Consider the following 20,964-nt stretch of genomic DNA (forward strand, 5'->3'; position numbering starts at 1 on the left):
AATAAAATAAAGGCTAATTTATAATGGAAACAGCTTCATATGACATGTTTTGTGCTAATAGGACAATTCCTCATGCTTCCCTCTGATATTTACTTTTGGTTTTGTTTTATAATTCATACAGACTATTAGAAACTAAAACAAAGTATCTTGTTTCATTAAGAAGCATATCATCTTTGTTAAGTAATGAGCTCATAAACCAGAATTGCATGTAAGACACTACCAATGGAATTGGAATTAAATGGCTGATATTCCATTAAAAATCAGTGTATCAAAGCTGAGATCCGGATATGCCACATGTCCTCGTGTTTGGTGAAACAGTTTTGCAGATTAACGTGTTTTTCACAAAGAGACCTGAGTCTCAGGATAAGAGCTTCTTCCTTCATAAACCACCAGAAAAGAATCTTGTCATGAGCAATATGGACCATAATCTCAGGCACATCTGTGGAGGAAAAAAAAGCACATTGACAAGTCATTATTTAAAGTTTAATTTAGGAAAATCCCACTTTCATAGAAAATTGGCTCATAAAAATGGCAATGGTGATAATAGATAATATTTACTGAGTGTCTACTGTTTGCCAGACCCTGTAATAGGGTTTTATCTGAAAAGTCCCATTTAATATGCACCGTATTTATATGCTGGAAGGACCAGTATTTTCCCACTTGATAGTAGGGAAAATGATTCTAATTAAGTAGAAGAAATGTTTACAAATCCAGGTCCAACGGACCCTGGACTAGAGTCTGCACTCTGAAAGAGTAAAACATTTTTCTGAATAATTGTATATTTGTCATAATCAACCACTCAATAAATATCTGAGTGTGAGTTAAAAGAGGTACCCTTACAAGTGTTTGTAATGTTCCCTCACCTTCAAGCTCATCCCCATCCCCATCCCCATCTATGATTCTGGCTAACTGCTTTTAGGTCCTGGGAGATCTCTTGTTGTGTAGAATCTGAATTATCATCATAAAATGAAAATTAATAGAGTTCTGAGAGGCTACTGTGATCAGATAATGAAGACTGGAACCGAGGGGTCTAGAATTGGGATGATCTCTGTGGACTAAGTTGGATACATTTCTGGGATGGTTGCAATGGCCTGGGAGGGCAACATTCGATAACCACTGAGACAGAAAAATGGGGGCAAAGAATGCAAAAGTGCTTCTGTGGATTGTGAGTACACATATCTATGTGTTATACTTTACAGGACACAATCAGAACCTCCATTATTTATATTCATTGTTGTTATTGAATTTGATTTTTAAAGAATACACACATGAAAGCCCTTCATGGATATTCACATAAATAGGAAAACTCTAGTTTTTTCTAAAGCAGAAAAGTCCAATAGAATGTTTTCCCTTATATGAGCATGTTAGTATATTCTTTCTTCTAAGATGAGGAGACATAGTTTTTGACTGACATTTTCTTTCTCAAGTTCTTTTCCATCTTCTGATATGGCAAAGATTACATTTTAAGTATATTGTGCATGATTCATATAACATTCCCTGCTATCCTTCCTGGTAGGCGAGGCTACTTTGACCAATAATTATGGTCTTATGTTTCTTTAAAATGTTAAAGAGATCATCTCATATTTTAAGGGGTAACAGATATCTAACCAGCCAGCCAGCCACCCACCTACCCATGTAGCCATCTATCCATTTCATTCACATATCCATTGTTCCACTAGTCATCTATTACATACATTACTATGTACCAGAGGCTATGCTATTGTAAGATATACAATCATAAATATATTAAGGCATCATAGTTTTGTAGGATGAAAGGCCCTGTATGTAAATATAACAGAGTGATAAGTGCAATGTTAGAAATATCCAATATAGAGAAGAAGTAAAGTGAAGGAACTGATACATTCTTGAAGAATGGGGGATATGGAACACTTAGTTGAAAACATGATTCCTGAGCTGAGTTTTAAAAGTAAAAAGGAATTGGTAAAGTAGTCAGGGAATGTATAGCAGTCCAGGAGGAAAGAATAGGAGCAGAGACTTTAAAACATCTAAACTAATTTGAGTTTTTAAAAACTTTTTTTTTTTTAACGTTTATTTATTTTTGGGACAGAGAGAGACAGAGCATGAATGGGGGAGGGGCAGAGAGAGAGGGAGACACAGAATCGGAAACAGGCTCCAGGCTCTGAGCCACCAGCCCAGAGCCTGACGCGGGGCTCGAACTCACGGACTGCGAGATCGTGACCTGGCTGAAGTCGGACGCTTAACCGACTGCGCCACCCAGGCGCCCCGAGTTTTTAAAAACTTTTAAATAAGAAAATTATACCTTGGAATGAATAATATTAATATTTATTGATGCATTCATTGACATTTGGCCAACTCTGAATAATAACTTTAACATTTTTATATAATATTACCAAATGGAAGAAAATTATTGCTTTTATTTGAAAATTAGCATCACTCTCTATACTTCATTCTGAAAACATTGATTGTTAAAACCATTACTAAAAAAGTTTGTTGCTTGGTATACGTGAGCTACAAATTCCTCCCTAGACTCTTCGCTTAATACTATGTCCATTCTCTGGCTTAAGGTGAGAATTATTTCTTCTAAATGGCTTATAATTAGTGCTTAGCCTCAGCTTTGCCCTCCTTTTCTGAATAAGGCCTAGGGGTTAAACTTGTTTTCTCTCTCCCATTTCAAGACCTTGGCAAAGCCTGGTTGTTCATGGTCCTCAGGAGGGACATTGGTAGGAAATGGGCTCTTCTTTAATGCCCAGGACAGTGCTGTGCTGTGCAAATAGCCACTACAGGAGATAATACCAGCTGCCTTGCTAATAACTTTGAACTCTAAGGATTCTGCAAGTCTTCTCCTGGATACAGCAACGGTATTTTATGATAGGGGTGACTTTTTGCTTTAACTGCATAACACATTGTTTTCCCCATCAGACTTGCCTTGTTTGGGGCCAGGGTTAGCCGAAATAAAACTGGGGAAATTCACAAACATAGTGGGCTGATTTTTGCTCTCTATGTGCAAACTCTCAGCACTAACTAATGTAAAGTAATAGTGTTGTCTTAATGACCGCACTTCAGAATGTGGTACAAAATCATTCGTGGACAGAAATCTCCAAAAGATCAGTTAAAATGTTATGGCCATGAAGATGTGGAACGTGATGTGTGGAGTTAATGGAAGGAGATCAGAAATGTATTGAGTTAAAGAAAATTAAGGTCAGTTATCTTTAAGCTATACTCAGGAGTTGAAGTTTAAGTAGGAGGGAAGGGAAAATGTTGTTTTCTATAGTTGGAAGTCATAAAAGGAGAGGTAATGGTCTAGAATTAGGCACATTCAGGTAAGGCAAGAAGTAATCATTGAGCAGGAAGGTACCTGAGTCATCCTAATTAGAACTGCTTAAAAATAGGACAAGTAAAATACTGGTGGGATTAACCTTTATAATCATGCTCCAGAGAGGAGGATGGGAATTAACCCCAAGACAAGTTTCAGTGCAGGCTTTTCCTTGAAGACCTACCTCCAGGTTGTAGCTTCTTTGGTTGTATGTGTGTTTCCCCCCCACCCCCATTTTTGTTCTTCTCTGCTTATATCTCTGATTTTTCTATGGCATTTATTTTCTTTCTAAAAGTTGGGCAATCCAATTTTCCACAACAAAATATACCCCCGTTGTATTTACAGATTTATCTAATAAATCATTTCTTGTAAAAATCATCCGTAATTGTTCTCGAATTCTCTGTGGCTTGAAGCTATTGCAATAAGTCCAAATTAATTCTACTTCTAAGTATCTGTGTTAATGGGTAATTTATCCAAATTGGAGAGCGGTTAGTACCTTCATGATGCCATCATCATGAATTTAAGGACCTAGGTAGCTTCACAGGAAGAAAAATATGTAGAATCACAGCCACAGTGGTCTTGGATTCAAAATAAAAACCTTTGAAGTGTGTGACTTTGATTATATGATGAATCATGTATGTGAATATATATATTAATTTACATAACTATATTTCGGAAACACATAGAAGGCAAACTGCTGTCAGTGGATGCAAAAGAGCAAATGACATAATCTAGTTGTCAATTACTATAAAAATGATAGTATCAGTTCTTTCCTACTGGTTAGAATGGCACTGATTTTGAGTTTCTTCCTTTTCTTTGAGCGCAATCTTTTCTGTTTGACTATTTCTGAAACTTTCTAAGAGAGAATAGTCTGGGCCTAGGAGAAGAAAAACAAATTGTTGATGGCCATGGGAGAATGGCTTGTTTTCAACCAGAGCCTCAAATGAGATTTATAATATATTCCAATTACTTTTTGTTTTCCCCTATAGTATAGTAACACAAAATGGATTCACTTTGTGTTCATGTTCTTTCTCTTTTTGAGGTTCAGTGATATATACCCAAATTAGTGATCATGACAATTATACAAATCATTTTCATTTGTCAGAACTTTATTCATTAGAATCTTTCTGTAATCCCCCTCTCCCTTGTTACAGTAAAATTCCTTGTCACATTATGCATGGGCTTGTGTGTGCATGTGCTTCTGTGCAAACATACACATACACACGACACCAAGAACCATCTCCCTCATACGCCTGCTCCATTATTCTAATGTCTAATGCCTTTCAACGTTTCTGACTATTGACTTCCACTTTCTGGGTCCAAGAAATTTTAAGTAATTTGAAAATGTTTTTAATCATATTTTTCTTTCTTTCCTTCTGCTATAAGAAACAAATATGGGGTTTACAATTAACCTAAATTTTGTGGATTTTTAAATATAGTACTTGTGGAAATTAATGCCTGTTTATAATTTGGTACGTGTGTGGTATAATCAAATGTTTAGGGAATGCCTACTTTGTGACAAGCACTGTACTGGGTACTGGGGAGGCAGTGGTGAATTTTTCAGATAAGGTTCTTGCCTTCACGGAGGTTACAATCTGGTGAAATGAGATTAATTATAATTTTCATGAGCACTCTAAAGTAAATAAACAAGATGCTATGAAGTTGTGACAGGCATATGTAAACTTTCCCAGGGTAGGTTACTCAAGGAAGTCACAAGACCTGATGGGCGTAGGAGTGAACCAAGCAGAAAGGAAAGGTCAAAATCATTTCAGCAGACAGACATGCCAATAAAAAGGACTTTAGGTGTCAAGAACAGGAAGAAGTATGACTGGAGCAGAATGAGTTGGGGATGAGTAGTGAAAGGAAGATGCAGATAGAGGCGGGACCTGCCAGGACGACTGGAGGCTGCTTTGGGAATTTGGATTTTTTTCCTAAAGGGAATAGGAAGCCATCAAACAATTTTCAGTAGAGGAATGAGGTATTTCAACTACACTCTGAAAAATGTTCTTCCCGATACTCTATGAAATATAGATTGGGGGCTCCTGGGTGGCTTAGTAAGTTGAGCATTTTATTCTTGATTTTGACTCTGGTCACGATCTTGTGGTGTGTGAGATTGAGCCCTACATTGGGCTCTGGGCTGACAGCGCTGAGCCTGCCTGGGATTCTCTTCCCTCCCTCTCTCTCTGCCCCTCCCCTGCTTTCTCTTTCCCTTTTGCTCTCTCTCAAATAAATTAATAAACATTAAAAAAAAAAAAGAATAGATTGGAGGGGGACCGGAGGGGGGCCATTAGATGAAACAGCCTCTGTAGTTGAGATGATTATATCTGCTATTTGTTGACTGTTATTTTAAGAAAGTTTGTTACCCTTTGTAACCTTCAGTGTTGTCATATATATATATATATATATATATATATATATATATATATATATATATATGTGTGTGTGTGTGTGTGTGTGTGTGTGTGTATAATGGATGTAATAATAATACCTAAATTATTAGCATTGCTGTGGGAAGTGAGATAATGAATATAAGGCTCTTACCATTGCTTCTGTTTCATAGTATTTACTAAAATAAACTTAGTGGTGACTGTAACTAGGGAGACAGCCCTAAGGATGGAGAGTAGAAAGTTTAAAATTCCTGGGGTACCAGGGTGGCTCAGTCAGTTGAGTGTCCAACTCAAGTTGTGATCTCATGGTTCATGACATTGAGCCCTGCGTTGGGATCCTCTATCTCCCTCTCTCTCTCTGCCTTTCTCCCACTCACATTCTCTCTCTCTCTCTCTCTCTCTCTCTCAAAATAAATAAACTTTAAAAAAAGAAAGTTTAAAATTCTTAGAAGACAGCATCCATAGGACTTGGTAAGTAGATAGATGTAGGGGTGGAGGGATGGGAAGGACTCAAGGGTTGCCAGTTTTAGCAAACTACAGAATGCTCAGTTAAAATTAAATTTTAGATAATCATAAGTTTTTGATATAAGCACATGTCACATACTTTTACTATAAAGGCTCATTGTTTATCAGAAATTTACATTTAGACTGGCCATCTTGTGTTTTTATCTGGGTCCCTTCCCAAAGATGTCTCAGGGCTGTAGGCTGAGCAGCTGAATAAATGGCGGCACTATTTGTGGGAATGGAGATATTACAGGAGGGCTAGTTTTTAGTGGAAAGATCGTGAAGTAGATTTTACATGCACTGAATTTTCATTGCCTGGGAGACACCCAGGTACAATGTAAATTATTTACTTGGCCCTTCTTTGGTTGTAACCGATACACTTGTTAAGAGCAGCTATAAACACATTTGTATCGGGAGTTGGGAAGTGCCACAATAGTGTTCTGGGTTTTGTGTAATCAAAACAGTATCTTTTACAGAAAAGACTGGATAGGAGCTATATATAAAAACTTTTTATTTCTTTATCTCCAGGTTTTTATATTTCTCCAGGCAATGCCACTGGCTGCCTGCCATGTTCATGCCATATAACAGGTGCAGTTCATCACATCTGCAATAGTCTAACTGGTCAGTGCATTTGCCAGGATGCTTCTGTTGCTGGGCAAAGTTGTGACCATTGTAAAGACCATTACTTTGGATTTGATCCTCAGACTGGAAGGTAAACATTTTTAATAATTAATATTTAAGTATTTGTGTTGAATAATATTTGTAGTTAATTTTTCTCCTAACAGTGATTTTTTGGTCAGTATTTTTTTGTAAAAAGCAGTATTTTAGTCCCTCTAGTTTGTTGATATATTTTTGACTCTTTGATGTCTGCGCTTGTTGAACATAATAGTAATCTTTGAATATTTCCTAGAGTTCCAATATATAGTTTGTTATATGTTGATACATAGTGTTAAGGTCTGGGAATATTTAGTTAAAATCATTTTCCCTCAAGGAACTTACAATTTGGATGGAGAAAAGAAGGTAAAGAGATATCCATAGAAATCAATGTGTGTGTGCGTGCGCACGCGCGCGCACACACACACAAAATATAAGAGCCAGGATACATAGCATATGTATGTATATCCCTTGTTCTACATGTCCCCTGAATTTATTGCTAATTTATTTATTAATTTACTTCATCCACTTATGTTTTCCTTGCTTTTCTAATTTAGGTTCAAAGACCAGATTAGAAACATAATTTTGTATTAAGTGATATGATTTTTCCCCAGTGTGTAAAGTACATTTTGAAAGTAAATTAACCACTTTTCAAAGTTACATGGTCTTTAATGTTCTACTTCCCATTCCCAGTATATCGGTGAGCATTTACTTTCATGCATTTGTGCTCATTGCTGTATTTTTGAAAATGTGCTGGAATGCCAATTCCATGTGTGTTTTTTTTGGTCTGGTCAGGTTATAAATTTGCCTCGGGTTGGGACTATATCCTTGAATTCTATGGCATTCGTATCTCCAAGCAACTAGCATTATGTTCTGTATACACCAATCAAAGCTGTTTCTCAGTGTGTGTGTGTGTGTGTGTGTGTGTGTGTGTGTGTGTGTGTGTGTTTATAAATATAATTGCTAATTAGTCAAGGGTTTGAGATTATCTGGGCTCTTTTCAACTCATTGCCCCCTGCTGCCTGCCTTTTGGCTGTTACACTCTTCATTAACACCTCGATTAGAGTGTGGACAGGGTGACAGGGTAAATTATTGAAAAAGAACTCAAAACTAGTGCATTTGGCTTTCTACTGAAATTCAGTGTGATTAAAAATCTTTAACATGATATTTAAAGTATTTATCAAAATAATTCTTGTTCTTATTACATATCTCTCAATTTTTTTTCATTCATGATGTTCTATTTCTGTTGCCATTGGAAGGAATATCATCTTGGTGGCCTGAGAGCATTAGTACTCTTTTCTACAAATATTAAATCACTCTGAATGAATATAGAAAGTACATGGTACAGTAAATGTTAAATAAAATGTATTACCAGGATTTTGACAGTAAAATTGGAGCCAATTATTGCACATACTTTCTCCTCTACATACTTTCTATTGAGGGGCCATCTCACATGTTCCCCAGTTGCAATTCTTAGTGGGTGTGTTTCACTCCTGGACACCTCTGTCTTTAGGTTTCTCATATTTTTCATAGTCTTTCTGACAACACTTAATTACCAGAGAAAAAGTACCTTCCCTAATCTACTCTCCTCCTTGGAATGCTCATGCATCTATGTCATTTTGTGTCAGTCTCTTACCCATTTCCCCTCTACTGATCTTCCTTGTTATTCTTCCCAGTGCTACCACCTTATTAATGGTCAGATTTCGAATGGTCTCAGCTTTTTCACTTAGCTTTATTTAAGTGAATTTCGGTTCCTTCATTACATGACTTATCTGCTCTTCAGTGTCCTTAGATTCAGGCTGACCTTTACCCTACTCTGCTTCTCTCTAGTTTATCTACCCATCCCACACTCCACCCCGGTAGAATTCAGGATCAAGACTTACTTACAGGATAGTGTTCTATCACCTATCACTCTGAAGTAAGACTTGTTAACACTGGAGTTGAACTCCTTGGATTAAATCTGTTTAAAAAAACACGTTTATTTATTTATTTTTGAAAGGGAGAGAGAGACAGTGCATGAACAGGGGAAGGCAGAGAGAGAGGGAGTGAGAGTCCCAAACAGGCGACACACTCAGCATGGAGCCCGACGTGGAGCTGGATCCCATGAACCGTGAGATCATGACCTGAGCTGAAATCAAGAAGTGGAGGCTTAACTGACTGAGCCACCCAGGTGCCCCTAAAATTTGCATTTAAATGTTAACCAAAATTGATGAGGAACAGGGAGAGCCAAAAAATAGGTATAAAGTACATTATTATAAGGCGCTGAGGTTAAAATCAAGAAAGCAGAGCTCAGTAAAGTAAAAGCAATCAGTGCAGGTTGTAGTCTAGGAGAGAGCCTGAGTGTAAAAAGCCAGGTAGATTCTAAAGAACAAAAGATCCAGGGTAGTTATGGGTTCAAAGTAAAAAGATTCATGACACATTCTATATAAGTATAATTGTATGTCTTTACCTATCAGCTGAATTGTAATTATATCGAGTCAGATTCCAAACTACCTTTCAAAAATTACCAATTGTCCTCTGAAATGATACCGCTTTGCCTCCATCCTCATTGTTTTTATCTTCAGACGTCCATGTTTCCATTCATTGAGAACTTTCTCCAAGGGACGCCATTTTCCTCCTTGCTTCTCATTCATTCAGTTCCCATTCCAACATCCAATTTTCATGAACACAACCAGATTTTTTTTTTTTTTTGATCTCTTGGAACTTCTCTACTTCTCGTATTTTCCTAATTCCAGAAATGCTATTCTGTGAACACATCACATCTTTCCCAATCCTCTTGTCTCCAAATTCCCTCATAATTGGCTCCTACCTTTCCTCAAACCCATCGTCTGATACTCCTACCTAATTATTTTGATAGGCTCCATTCCTAACTTTCTCACCTTCTGCCCCCAGTAGGGAGTAAACGCCGACCCTCTCAAGTAACCTGAGTGCTATTAAGAAAGAACTCTCTTTCTGCTGTATTGTGGGTCAGTTCCAGGGAGGATGACCCTGCTCTTTCCCTGAACCTGGGAGGACTTGAAGACCATGTGCTTGTGCTGATTGGAACTGCTACCATGCATTTCATTCTCATTGCCTCACTTTCTACATATAAGTGATACCATACCATATTTGTTTTTCTCTCTCTGGCTTATTCCATTTAGTGTAATGTCCTCTAGGTTCATCCATGTTGCTGTAAATAGCAGGATTTTCTTCTTTCTCATGGGTGAATAATATTCCAGTGTGTGTGTGTGTGTGTGTGTGTGTGTGTGTATGTATCACATCTTCTTTGTCTATTCATCCTTTGATGGACATTGAGTTCATTTCTATATCTTGGCTGCTGTGAATAATGCTGCAGTGAACATGCGGGTGCAGATATCTTTTCAAGATGCTGATTTTATTTACTTTGATATATACCTGGAAGTGGTTTCTTATCATAAAGTCTTTTTAATTTGTTGAGGAACTTCTATAATGTTTTCCATAATTGCTGTACCAGTTTACATTCCCACCAGGAATATACATGGGTTCCTTTTTCTCCACATCCTCACCAATACCTGTTACCTTTTGTCCTTTTGTCTTTTTGACTATAGCTATCATAACAGGTGTAAGGTGATATCTCATGGTGGTTTTGATTTGCATTTCCCTGATGGTTAATGATGTTGAGCACCTTTTCATGTAGCTGTTGGTCATTTGTATGTCTCCTTTGAAAAAATGTCTTCTGTTCTTCGCTCATTTAAAAAAAAATAATGTTTATTTATTTTTGAGAGAGAGAAATATAGCACGAGCAGGGGAGAGGCAGAGAGAGACACAGAATCTGAAGAAGGCTTCAGGCTCTGAGCTGTCAGCACAGAGTCCAATGCAAGGCTCAAACCTGCAAACTGCAAGATCATGACCTGACCTGAAGTCAGATGCTCAACCAACTGAGCCACCCAGGCGCCCCTTCTTTGCTCATTTTTAATTGGGTTCTTTTCCTTTCCCCTTTCCCCTTCCTTCCTTCCTTCCTTCCTTCCTTCCTTCCTTCCTCCCTCCCTCCCTCCCTCCCTCCCTCCCTCCCTCCTCCCCTCCCTCCTTTCTTTCTTTCCTTTCACTGAATTGTATGAGTTTCTTATATATTTCGGATATTAATTCCTTTGCAGATGGTTTGCAAATATTTTCTCCCATTGACCTTTTCCTTCTGTTGCTTGTTTCCTTTGATGTGCATAGCTTTTTAGTTTGATGCAATTCCGTTTGTCTATTTTTGCTCGTTTCCTGTGCTTTGATGTCATATCCAAAAATCATTGCCCAGACCAATGTCAAGAAGCTTTAACCAATATTTTCATTTAGTAGGTTTACAATTTCCAGTGTTTTGCTGTCTTTAATCCATTTTGAGCTGATTTTTGTATATGGTATAAGGGTCCAATTTCATTCTTCTGCATAAGAATATCCAGTTGTCCCAACATCATTTATGGAAGAGACAACCCAGTCCCCATTGTGTATGCATGACACTCTTACCAAAGATTGGTTGACCATATATGTGTAGATTTATTTCTGGGCTTTCTTTTCTGTTGCATTGGTCTATATGTCTGTTTATGTCATTAGCATACTGTTTTGATTATTATAGCTTTGTAATATCTTTTGAAATCAGGAAGTGTGATGCCTCCAGTTTTGTTCTTATTGAACCTGTGCTTTACAATTTAAAGTAACCATGACACTTTCTATGCCTAAGAAAGACCAGAAAAGCCAGGTAACTGACTCATTTTGTATCCAAGTGGAAGACAGAGGAATTAGTCCCATGCAGTATATTCAAAAGATCAGGGAAATATGGGAGTAAAATTGATTTATGATTGCTTCTTATGACTCATGGTTTTTCAGTGTGCTAATTATTTTACTGCCCTCCCTATTTCTTTAAATTATGTATTCCTTTGGCCTCCAATTTCTTACCTCTGTGATTTGTCTTCTATTTTCCTTATTATTTCTCTTCAATCCAACCCTCCAATTTACATATCTGTGTTTATGATTTCAGCCACTATATAATGTTAACGACTCTCTAATATATCAGCATCTATTCAGATTCCTGCCATGGGCTCTAGGCATATAGCTACCTGTGTCTCTGAGGTTTAAATTTGTACGTCTCTCATTCTTAACATAGCCAACACAGAACTAATTCTCTTTTATATTACTTTCCTACCAAAATAAAAATACAAGTCTCATGCCATCTCATGCCATCATCATTTTGGTGAAGGGATATAAACCTTAAAATTCAAGTCACACTACCTATATGTGAGTAGGGCTCAGGCTGTTCTCAGATTGGACAGGATTTGCTCTGATGTGGAGGATAGGCTGCCCTATAAAGAGCTATTGGAAACAAGAGCTACCATATATAATGTAGCTTCTCTGCAATGAATAGAAAGAATAAAGCTTCCCATGACCATTTGGGACCCAAGGAAATCAGTAGGATGTGTTCTTTGCTCAATCAGTCGTATGGAATGCCTGTGCTCTGAGCTGACCCTTCTCTTCCACTGATAAGTTTGACTGTCTCTTTTCACTTTAACAGTGATAATCGTTAGAGAAGAAATCTTCGGGCACAGAAGGTCATAGCAAAGGATATTTCAAAATATGACACTGAAAATTGCTTGAGTTTATACTTCTGCTCATCATTGAGAAGAGATAAAAATGGATTTTATTCTTTTTTATGTTTTCCATTCCTTTCCTGAATGATATTGAAATCTCTTTGTTGACTTCTGGTTGTTATTGTGTGTGTGTGTGTGTGTGTGTGTGTGTGTACACTCACACACACACACACACACTAACATTGACTCTTGAAAATGTGCACAAAGATGACTAAAATATATGCGGTTCCATTTAGTAGAAGGAACTTTGTTTCTTGAAGGAAAACTTCAAATACATACAGACATGCTGCATAGGAAAATACCTATTGATGGCCTGATGACAAAGTTGTTTTCAAAAGAAGGAAAATCAACTAAAATCACTTGAATTTATTTTGAACTAGGTACTGTGGTAGATACTTGCAAATACACTTTTTTTCACTAAATTACAAAATTCTACAACAGATTGTAAGTGTTTTATTGTTACGCAAGGAAAAGATGCAAATGTCATTGGATCTCTTTATTGATTTAGAAAATAGATTGACTTCCTCATCTGCTTTTTCCAATTATATATTCAAGGGATCTTATTTAACCCTCCAAGAAGTTCACACACACACCCCCCTCCCCTTCTTCAAGTTCTCTTTATGGTACACAGTTATGTCTGCTACATTTTTCTCTTGGCTTATTTTCTAGGCTTTTTGTATACTCCCAAGGACAAAATAAATAAAATAGGCCCTCACCCTAAAATGCAGCAACAAAAGCAAAAATCCGCCAAACACAACAATAACAAGCTGGAAAATCATTTGCCTGTTTTCATCCAAGTGGCTCATTCTTCAAAAGTTACCTATCACAAAAAGGGGGCAATATTTTAAAAAGCTGATCCAAGTGCAAAAATCACTCTGTTTACCTCTGACATATAAAGCAAACATGATTTAATCAGTATCGAAAACAATGAAGCAAAAAAAGTCTGCCCACTAAAAAAATCAATAAAGCAAAAAAAAAAAAAAAAGCATATCGTATTTGTCTAAACCAAAAACAATGAGACAAAAATGGGCCACATTCAATTCGTCTCAATTGGTAGTTGAGAGTCATATTTGACACACTATATGTACTCCCTGGTGCTGTCCTCAAGTTGACCTGTAAGTATGATTCTTCCTTCCCATGGCCAAGACTGCTCCGTTCCATCTGGCGCACCACTGTTTTCCTTACATACCACCCACTTGTCACAGTCCCTCAAAATTTCTCCTCTAATGACTTCTTCTCTGTGTGTTCTTTGGTTGTATTTTGTCTTTTTAAAGCCTCAAGGAGCTAGGAGCTAGAAGTATCACTACTGGCCTGTTACCAGCTGACACATACTGAACTGTAATTTACCTCAAGTGGTAGGAAATTTGCATCTAGGCTGGCCAGAGAACCTAAAGGCTCAGACTCCTAAAACATACGATGAAGTAAAACTCTTCTACGACCAGATTATTTTTGGTTTTACTGCAAACATTCTCCGTTTGAACACTGAGGGATAGATTTGGTCTGTTAATCGTTTCACATGTGTCTTTCCAATTGATCTCAACTGGTCTTTCTTTAAGAACCAGATCAATGACTTCAAATGAAAGCAGATAATTTACTTGTCAACTTATATCCGTTCGTGGTGTGAGAGTGGGAATATTGGGGAATGTGCCTCACAGATTCAAGCTCCACAGGGACGCTTTGTTGGGCAGCTGGCTGCTGTCTAGGGCTGTGGGAGTAAAAGGGCTATGCATCTCTGGTCATCTAGCAGTCTAGCCATGGTTTGCTCACAAAGCAGTGGCAGAGTACCCAGAAAGAGAGCAGATGTGTGCCAGGATACTTGAGGCCCACACTCGAGACTGTCACATGATTACTGTTGCCTTTTTCTATTGGCCAAAACAAGTCACAGGCCAACCCATATTTAGGAGTGGGGAAATAGATTCTACTTTTGGATGATGGAATTGTGCAGTTGGTTGCAAAGGGTCTTCATAAGAAGAGGGGTGAGGAATTGTGATCATTTTTTTCAGTCTTTCATGACCACTAAACAATATATTTTTTCTTTAACATATTATTCTCTAAGAAATGCCCATTTTTATAAATTAATAGCATTTATTCAGTGTTATTTAATGGGAATACCTCAGTGTTGGGCATCAGGGTATCTAGGGTCCAGTTATGACTTTTCTACTTGACCAAGTATATTGATTTCTTATTACTGCTGTAATACATTACTACAAACTTAGTAGCTCAAGGCAACATTATTCTCTTATAGTTCTGGAGGTCAGAAGTCCTAAATTAGTTTTACTGGCAAAAATCAAAGTGTCAGTAGGCCTATGTTTCTTTTGGACACTCTAGGAGAAAATCCACTTTCTTGCTTTTCCCAGTTTGAGAGGCCACCTACATTCCTTAGCTCATGGCTCCTTCCTTCATGTTCCAAACTAGCAGAATAATGTTTTCTCTCTTCTCTGACCTCTGCTTATGTTCTTCCAACTTTTCACTCTGGCTATCCCCTTCCTGGCTTCTTCCTATCACCTTATGATTACATTGGGTACTTTTAGATAATCCAGGATAATTTCTCCATCTCAAAATCCTTAACTTAATCCCTTCTGCAAGTTCCTTTTTACCAAGTAAGGTGTAACATATTCACAAGTTCCAGATATTAGGACTTGGACATTGTTGAGGGGTCTTAATTCAACCTATTGTACCAGAGTTCAGCAAACTATGGCCTGCAGGTGAGATCTGGCCTGCTATCTGTTTGTGGAAATAAAGCTTTATTAGAACACAGCAATATTCTTTCTTTATGTATTGCCTAAGACTGCTTTCTTACTACTAGAGAGGCAGAGATCACATGGCCCACAAAGCCTAAAATATTTACTATCTGTTTCTTTATACATAAAGATTGCTGACCCTGTAACCAGATTCACTGTCACCTTGGGCAAGTCACTTATTTCCACCAAGCATCATAAAATCATAGCTTCTTAGACTTGGAAAGAATCTTAAAGTAATTTTGGCTAAACTCTGCCCTATACATTTCTCTGCATAAGTCACCTTTTCAGACTAACTGGTCACTCAGCTTCTGCTCAAAAACATGGAACTGAAAGTTCCTCTTTGTCTCATGAAGCAACTCATGTTTGTTTCAGACAACTCTAATTCTGAGAAACATAATTTCATCCCTGTAACTTTTTTTTTGCCTAGTCTTATTTATGCCTTCTGGGGCCACAGAGAATAAGTGTAATCTCTCTTCTACCTGAAAACACTAAGAATTTGAATCTCTTAGCATACCTCCAAGTTATTATGCTCCTATAATGCGGAGGTTAAGGAAAGTGACACTAGAGTTTCTTCTAGATGTCAACATATATGATATTATTAATGTAGTGAATGTTCTGAGGTTTTATTTCTTTACAATATTTGTTTTGGTGACTGATATGTGAGACAATCTCTGCTCTCTGCGATTAGGTAGAGTGTCAACAAAGGGGAAAGGGGTAGGGGTCTCAGCTGTAGAACCCTGCTAAGCAAGCTCTTCTCTAAATGACAGGAATGCCACCTCCTTGGACTCAGATGTCATTGTTGCCTGGATGCAAAAGAGTCATTGCCCAGGTTTAGTCATGATGAATCCCTTTATCTGTGCCTGGGAAGGCTTCACCAGAGAGGGTAGACTGGCTACTGTTAACTCCTCCCTTCTAGATGAGACAATACTATTCTTACTTCCTCTCCAATAAGCCATGTGAGTCTGGTTTTCAGTTCACACAAGAAGCATCTCTGAGCCCCCCACCCCTCTCCTGTAACTCTGATTCCAGTTCCAAAAGAATCCAATGCTATTAGTAGGCTGTGACAAAAACAAACAAACAAAACTAAGAACCTCAGGGAGCCACAGTTCCACTGCAAGAGGAAATACAATCTTAATGAGCAGAAAACCAACCTCCTCTAGAGGGCACTCTAGTACTCACGGGATCCTGAACCAGAGGACTGAATGGAGAACTCTGCTGGCCTTAAGGTGTCAAAGCTTAGGCCAGTATTTTATTTATGTATTTATTTATTTATTTTTAAAATTTTATTTTTAATTTTTTAAAATTCATATCCAAATTAGTTAGCATATAGTGAAACAATGATTTCAGGAGTAGATTCCTTAATGCCCCTTACCCATTTAGCCCATCCCCCCTCCCACAAACCCTCCAGCAACCCTCAATTCTCCATATTTATGAGTCTCTTATGTTTCGTACCCCTCCTTGTTTTTATATTATTTTTGTTTCCCTTCCCTTACGTTCATCCGTTTTGTCTCTTAAAGTCCTCATAAGAGTGAAGTCGTATGATTTTTGTCTTAGTCAGTCAAAGCTTAGGCCAATCTTGAAGAAAGCATTCCCTTCCTTGGGGGAGAAGTTAGCTGGGGGGACAGCTAAGCTGATCAAAAAGGCCTCGAAAGAGCTAAATTGTTCTTAGAGCTACGTGTCACATTTGATTTATCTGTGGTGTCCTATTCCGAGTCTAAAGCTTTCCTAGTGCTTTTTTCATTCATTTATTCAACAATATTTATTTATTGAACCTTTACTGTGTGCAAGTCTTTGTGCTAGGGACTGATGGAAACTTTGGCCAATTTCTCCAGATTAAAGTCTCCTTAACATTTCTTTCTGTTTTATTCATTAATAATCATTAACAACCCTTGTCTACAATCCCTCAGCAATTTGAGATTTCTTCTTCATCCATTCTTTGTGTCAAATGGTGTCCCCATCACACCTGTCAGCAAATTAGAAAACTGGAAGTAACTCTGTGCCCTTCTTTGCTTCTCATTTCAATGTGTCTGCCTCATCCTCCTGATTTTAGTTACTCAACATTTCTTAAATCTCTCTCTCTCTCCTTTCCGTTGCTCCTTACCACTGTCACTGTTGCACCTTTTCTGGCAATATCTTGCCTCTGCTTAGCTTTCTCAGTTAGTTTTGTCTGTTACCCCTCCCATTCTGAATTTTATCCCCAAATTTTGAATTGCTTATAACCTCATACCCTCTCCCGATGTTTCCCTTTTCTCTCTCTTTTGTCCCTCTCTGGCTTGCCTGGCATATTCCTATTCAACTTTTAATATTCAGCTCAAACATCTCTTCCAAGATTCCTTCTTTTTTTCTTTTTTGAAGTTTATTTACTCTGAGAGAGAGTGAGAGAGAGAGCATGAGCAGGGCAGAGAGAGAGGGAGAGAGATAGAGAATCCCAAGCATGCTCTGCACTGCCAGCGTGAAGCCTAATGTGGAACTTGAACCCACGAATTGCGAGACCATGACCTGAACTGAAACCAAGAGTCAGATGCTTAAATGACTAAGCCACCCAAGCTCCCCCAAGATGCCTTATTAATATTCCTTTCGCTGTCCCTTTCCCTCCTGCCAGACTAACTAGTTTTGTCCTTTTCTGTGCCCACAGAGTCTGCATATATCTTTATTAAGGCTGTATTTTATCCTTCTTGCTAGACTGTGAGCTCTTTGAAGACAGGGACAACTCTATCTTTTTCCTCTTTATGTCCTCAGTGTCTCTTCCAGTCATAGAACATAATTGGACCTCAATGAATACTATTTATGTCAATCAATATGTATAAAAACATTTGATGGTACCCATGAGTTGAATCCCCCGATAGAAGAGAGGTGTTCAAAGAGAAATGTCAGTAAAGTGATCTATATCCTGGAATACATCCTTGGACCTCCTAGTATAGCTCTCTCTTAGATGATGAAGCTTCTGACAATGAAATGCGTCATTGAAATACACTCCTTTATTAATAGTGATGTTTTGAAGTAATAAGTAGGATAGCTCTTCCTTTTACTATTTGCACAACTGGACTAAGTTCTGTGGAAAGGAAAATATATGAGGTTTGTGATTTAAGGAACAGAGGCCAATTAACTTATTTCCCATTGTACTCAGTAAACACTGAGTTACATAAAGGCCCAAACAGAACTGTAATAGCAGAGTGCTGGCAGAGATTAGCGATGCTTTACTCCTGTTTTGTTTACCATAATGAACTGGTCAATAAACATCACAAATTGTTTATCTATATAAATCTTGACAGATTACTCTTTATGAAATCCATTTAGCAAGTGAGGTTTTCCCATAAGGATGAAAAATGAAGATTTTAAACAGATTGCGGGAGAAGCTCTGCCCGTACCAGGGGAGTCGGTGTAATGAAGGTTTCTTTATATTAATATTACGAAAACCATTTATCCTGACAAAATCAATATCACAATTCATCTTAGTTTGGTGTTTCTCTTTCTAAGCTTAAAATGTCTTCTCCTTTATTATGTATAATTTTGTTTTAATAAATGTGAAATATATTTCAGGTAGGAGGTGCTCTTGAGAAGGGGTAACTTATCAAATGACATCAGACTTGTAGCCGATTTGCTAAAAAGAGTCTTGGAAATGTTTAAAATTATATTTGAGTGACTGAGAAATTTGTAGGAATCATTTTACTTAAACCTCAATTACAAAATCATCCCCAGTGCCCTTTGGGTTAGAAACAAACTATAATATTCAGGGAAGTCTCCTATGAACTTCATTCAGGTAAAATTCTCTCTTACTGAAGTCAAGCAATTATAACAAGTCAGATAAGTTAGATATAACACCAGCTGGGATAAGAGAATATAAAATCAGGAATAGTCACATTTAATTACTCAAAACATTGCATGCTTTCCTAAGAAGGGATTTATTTATTCCATTTGGATTCAGAACTTAATATCCCATGGATATTGACAGAGCTAACTTGGAGTTAAGCGTGTAGCAGCTAGCTGGAAGAAAATAGAACTACATCAAGGAAAGGAATTGCGTTATACACTGGGAACTATTACTCTAAATGTACTGTATGTAAAGTAAGTGTGATTGTCTCATGAGTGAATGGTAATAAAAACTGAATACTCAAGAGACTTATTCATGACTGGTGTGGTGATATATATATATGCATTGGGAGAAGCTTGCCTCTTATTGTTTATGCTTTACCAATATTACATTAAAAGCCTACAAACAATATGCTCTAAGTAATAGCATATAATGAAATTAAGAGCAACTCAAATATTTTGTTGCTTCTATAATTCCACTTTAATTTCCATGCATAATTTTCTTCAGCTCTGATACTTAAGGAGCCTAAATAAAACATCTATTTGAAATGGAGTTTTGATGCAATGTCTGTATACATAAAGGACTTAATATAGTTGTTGGTAGGGGGGGAATGTCCTTTTATCATGACATAAAAAGGGCAAACTACAGTGTAGGGGTTTTCAAGAGAAACTGTACTTTATTTATTCCCAAGGTGATATTAGTCCATAAAACAAATTTGCAGCTTATTTAGCAGTCTTTAGTTTTTATCGGCCTTTTTAAGGGTGTTGAATGATTACCCGAGAGATCACACTGTAGAAGTTGCAGGGGGGAGAAAGAAACTATGCCTCCAGCATCTTTATTAGAAAATAGAGGTGAATCCATTTAATGTTATTTTAAATGCACACCACATGGAAAGTTCCCGTTTACAAGTGAGTTGTCTTTTTTACATGTGCTGTTTTTGCTTCTCCAACACTTCCTGGTGCCAAAATTGCTTACCCTAATCAATGACATTGGCATTGGCCATGAATTTGAATAATTTACTCAGAGGAAACAAGTTTTGGTTTCTATCATGGCAAAATGCCAGGATAGTGATTTCTACAAGCAACTTTAGGTCCAAGAAATTGAAGTTGGAACGAAGTCATCTCATGATATTTATATCATTAACATCTTTTCATAGATCAGAAGAATGCTCTATTCACCAACCATTCTGGATAAATGAGTTTAGTGCATAAAATGGAAAATGAAATATAACCTATATTAAGGCATCGGCAGTATTGGAACATGTCTTCCTCAAACTCTTAGTGAAATTTATTCTTTGTAAGACTAAATATAGAATTTCAAGATTTTTAGGGAGATCAGTGGTTATCATACCAGTGTTATATTTTATAACTTGGTAGATACTTGGAAAGATGATTTATGGGTACCTAATCTAAATTTTTAGCTTTCAGAGGAGCTACTTTTGTGAGAAAGCAAAATTTACAGTATTCTTAATTGAGCAACTGGCATTCAAAAGAATCCATAAGATGTATTGTAGCATGAAAAAAGCAATATAACATTTTTTTTGCCATTAATTAGTTTACAAAGAGGAGGCTTCATAGAGATTTTATTGTGAGCAACATTTTGTTAAATATTCTTTTTCTGTCTTGTTTGATTTTGTATTTGTTTGTTTAGCTCAAGCATTCTTTTCAATAGATTGGCTAAAACAGACCATCTTATTTCACAATGTTATTGATAGATGTAACTTATACTATGAATTATTAATCAAAACATTATTCTCTTTGATGGTTTATTTGTCTTGTTTTCAGATGTCAGCCTTGCAATTGTCATCTCTCAGGAGCCTTGAATGAAACCTGTCACTTGGTCATGGGCCAGTGTTTCTGTAAACGATTTGTCACTGGCTCCAAGTGTGATACTTGTGTTCCCAGGGCAAGCCATTTGGATGTGAACAATCCACTGGGCTGCAGCAAAAGTAAGTGAACTCTGGCTCTGTGCTGGTGGGTGGAAGATC

The 20,964-nt window shown here is 37.3% G+C and overlaps 1 protein-coding gene across 3 annotated transcripts in view; it reads left to right on the top strand.

Moving 5' to 3' along the window:
- Positions 1-20,964, top strand: part of USH2A (usherin) — a 742,577-nt gene that overhangs the window by 164,839 nt on the left and 556,774 nt on the right. For all 3 annotated transcript variants that reach the window (XM_045455771.1, XM_045455772.1, XM_045455773.1), the window contains exons 14-15: positions 6,715-6,898; positions 20,762-20,925. In XM_045455771.1, the coding sequence (XP_045311727.1) occupies positions 6,715-6,898; positions 20,762-20,925 (348 nt within the window). The remainder of the gene's footprint in view (positions 1-6,714; positions 6,899-20,761; positions 20,926-20,964) is intronic.

Source organism: Leopardus geoffroyi, chromosome C3 (assembly GCF_018350155.1).
Source record: "Leopardus geoffroyi isolate Oge1 chromosome C3, O.geoffroyi_Oge1_pat1.0, whole genome shotgun sequence".
Lineage (NCBI taxonomy): Eukaryota > Metazoa > Chordata > Mammalia > Carnivora > Felidae > Leopardus > Leopardus geoffroyi.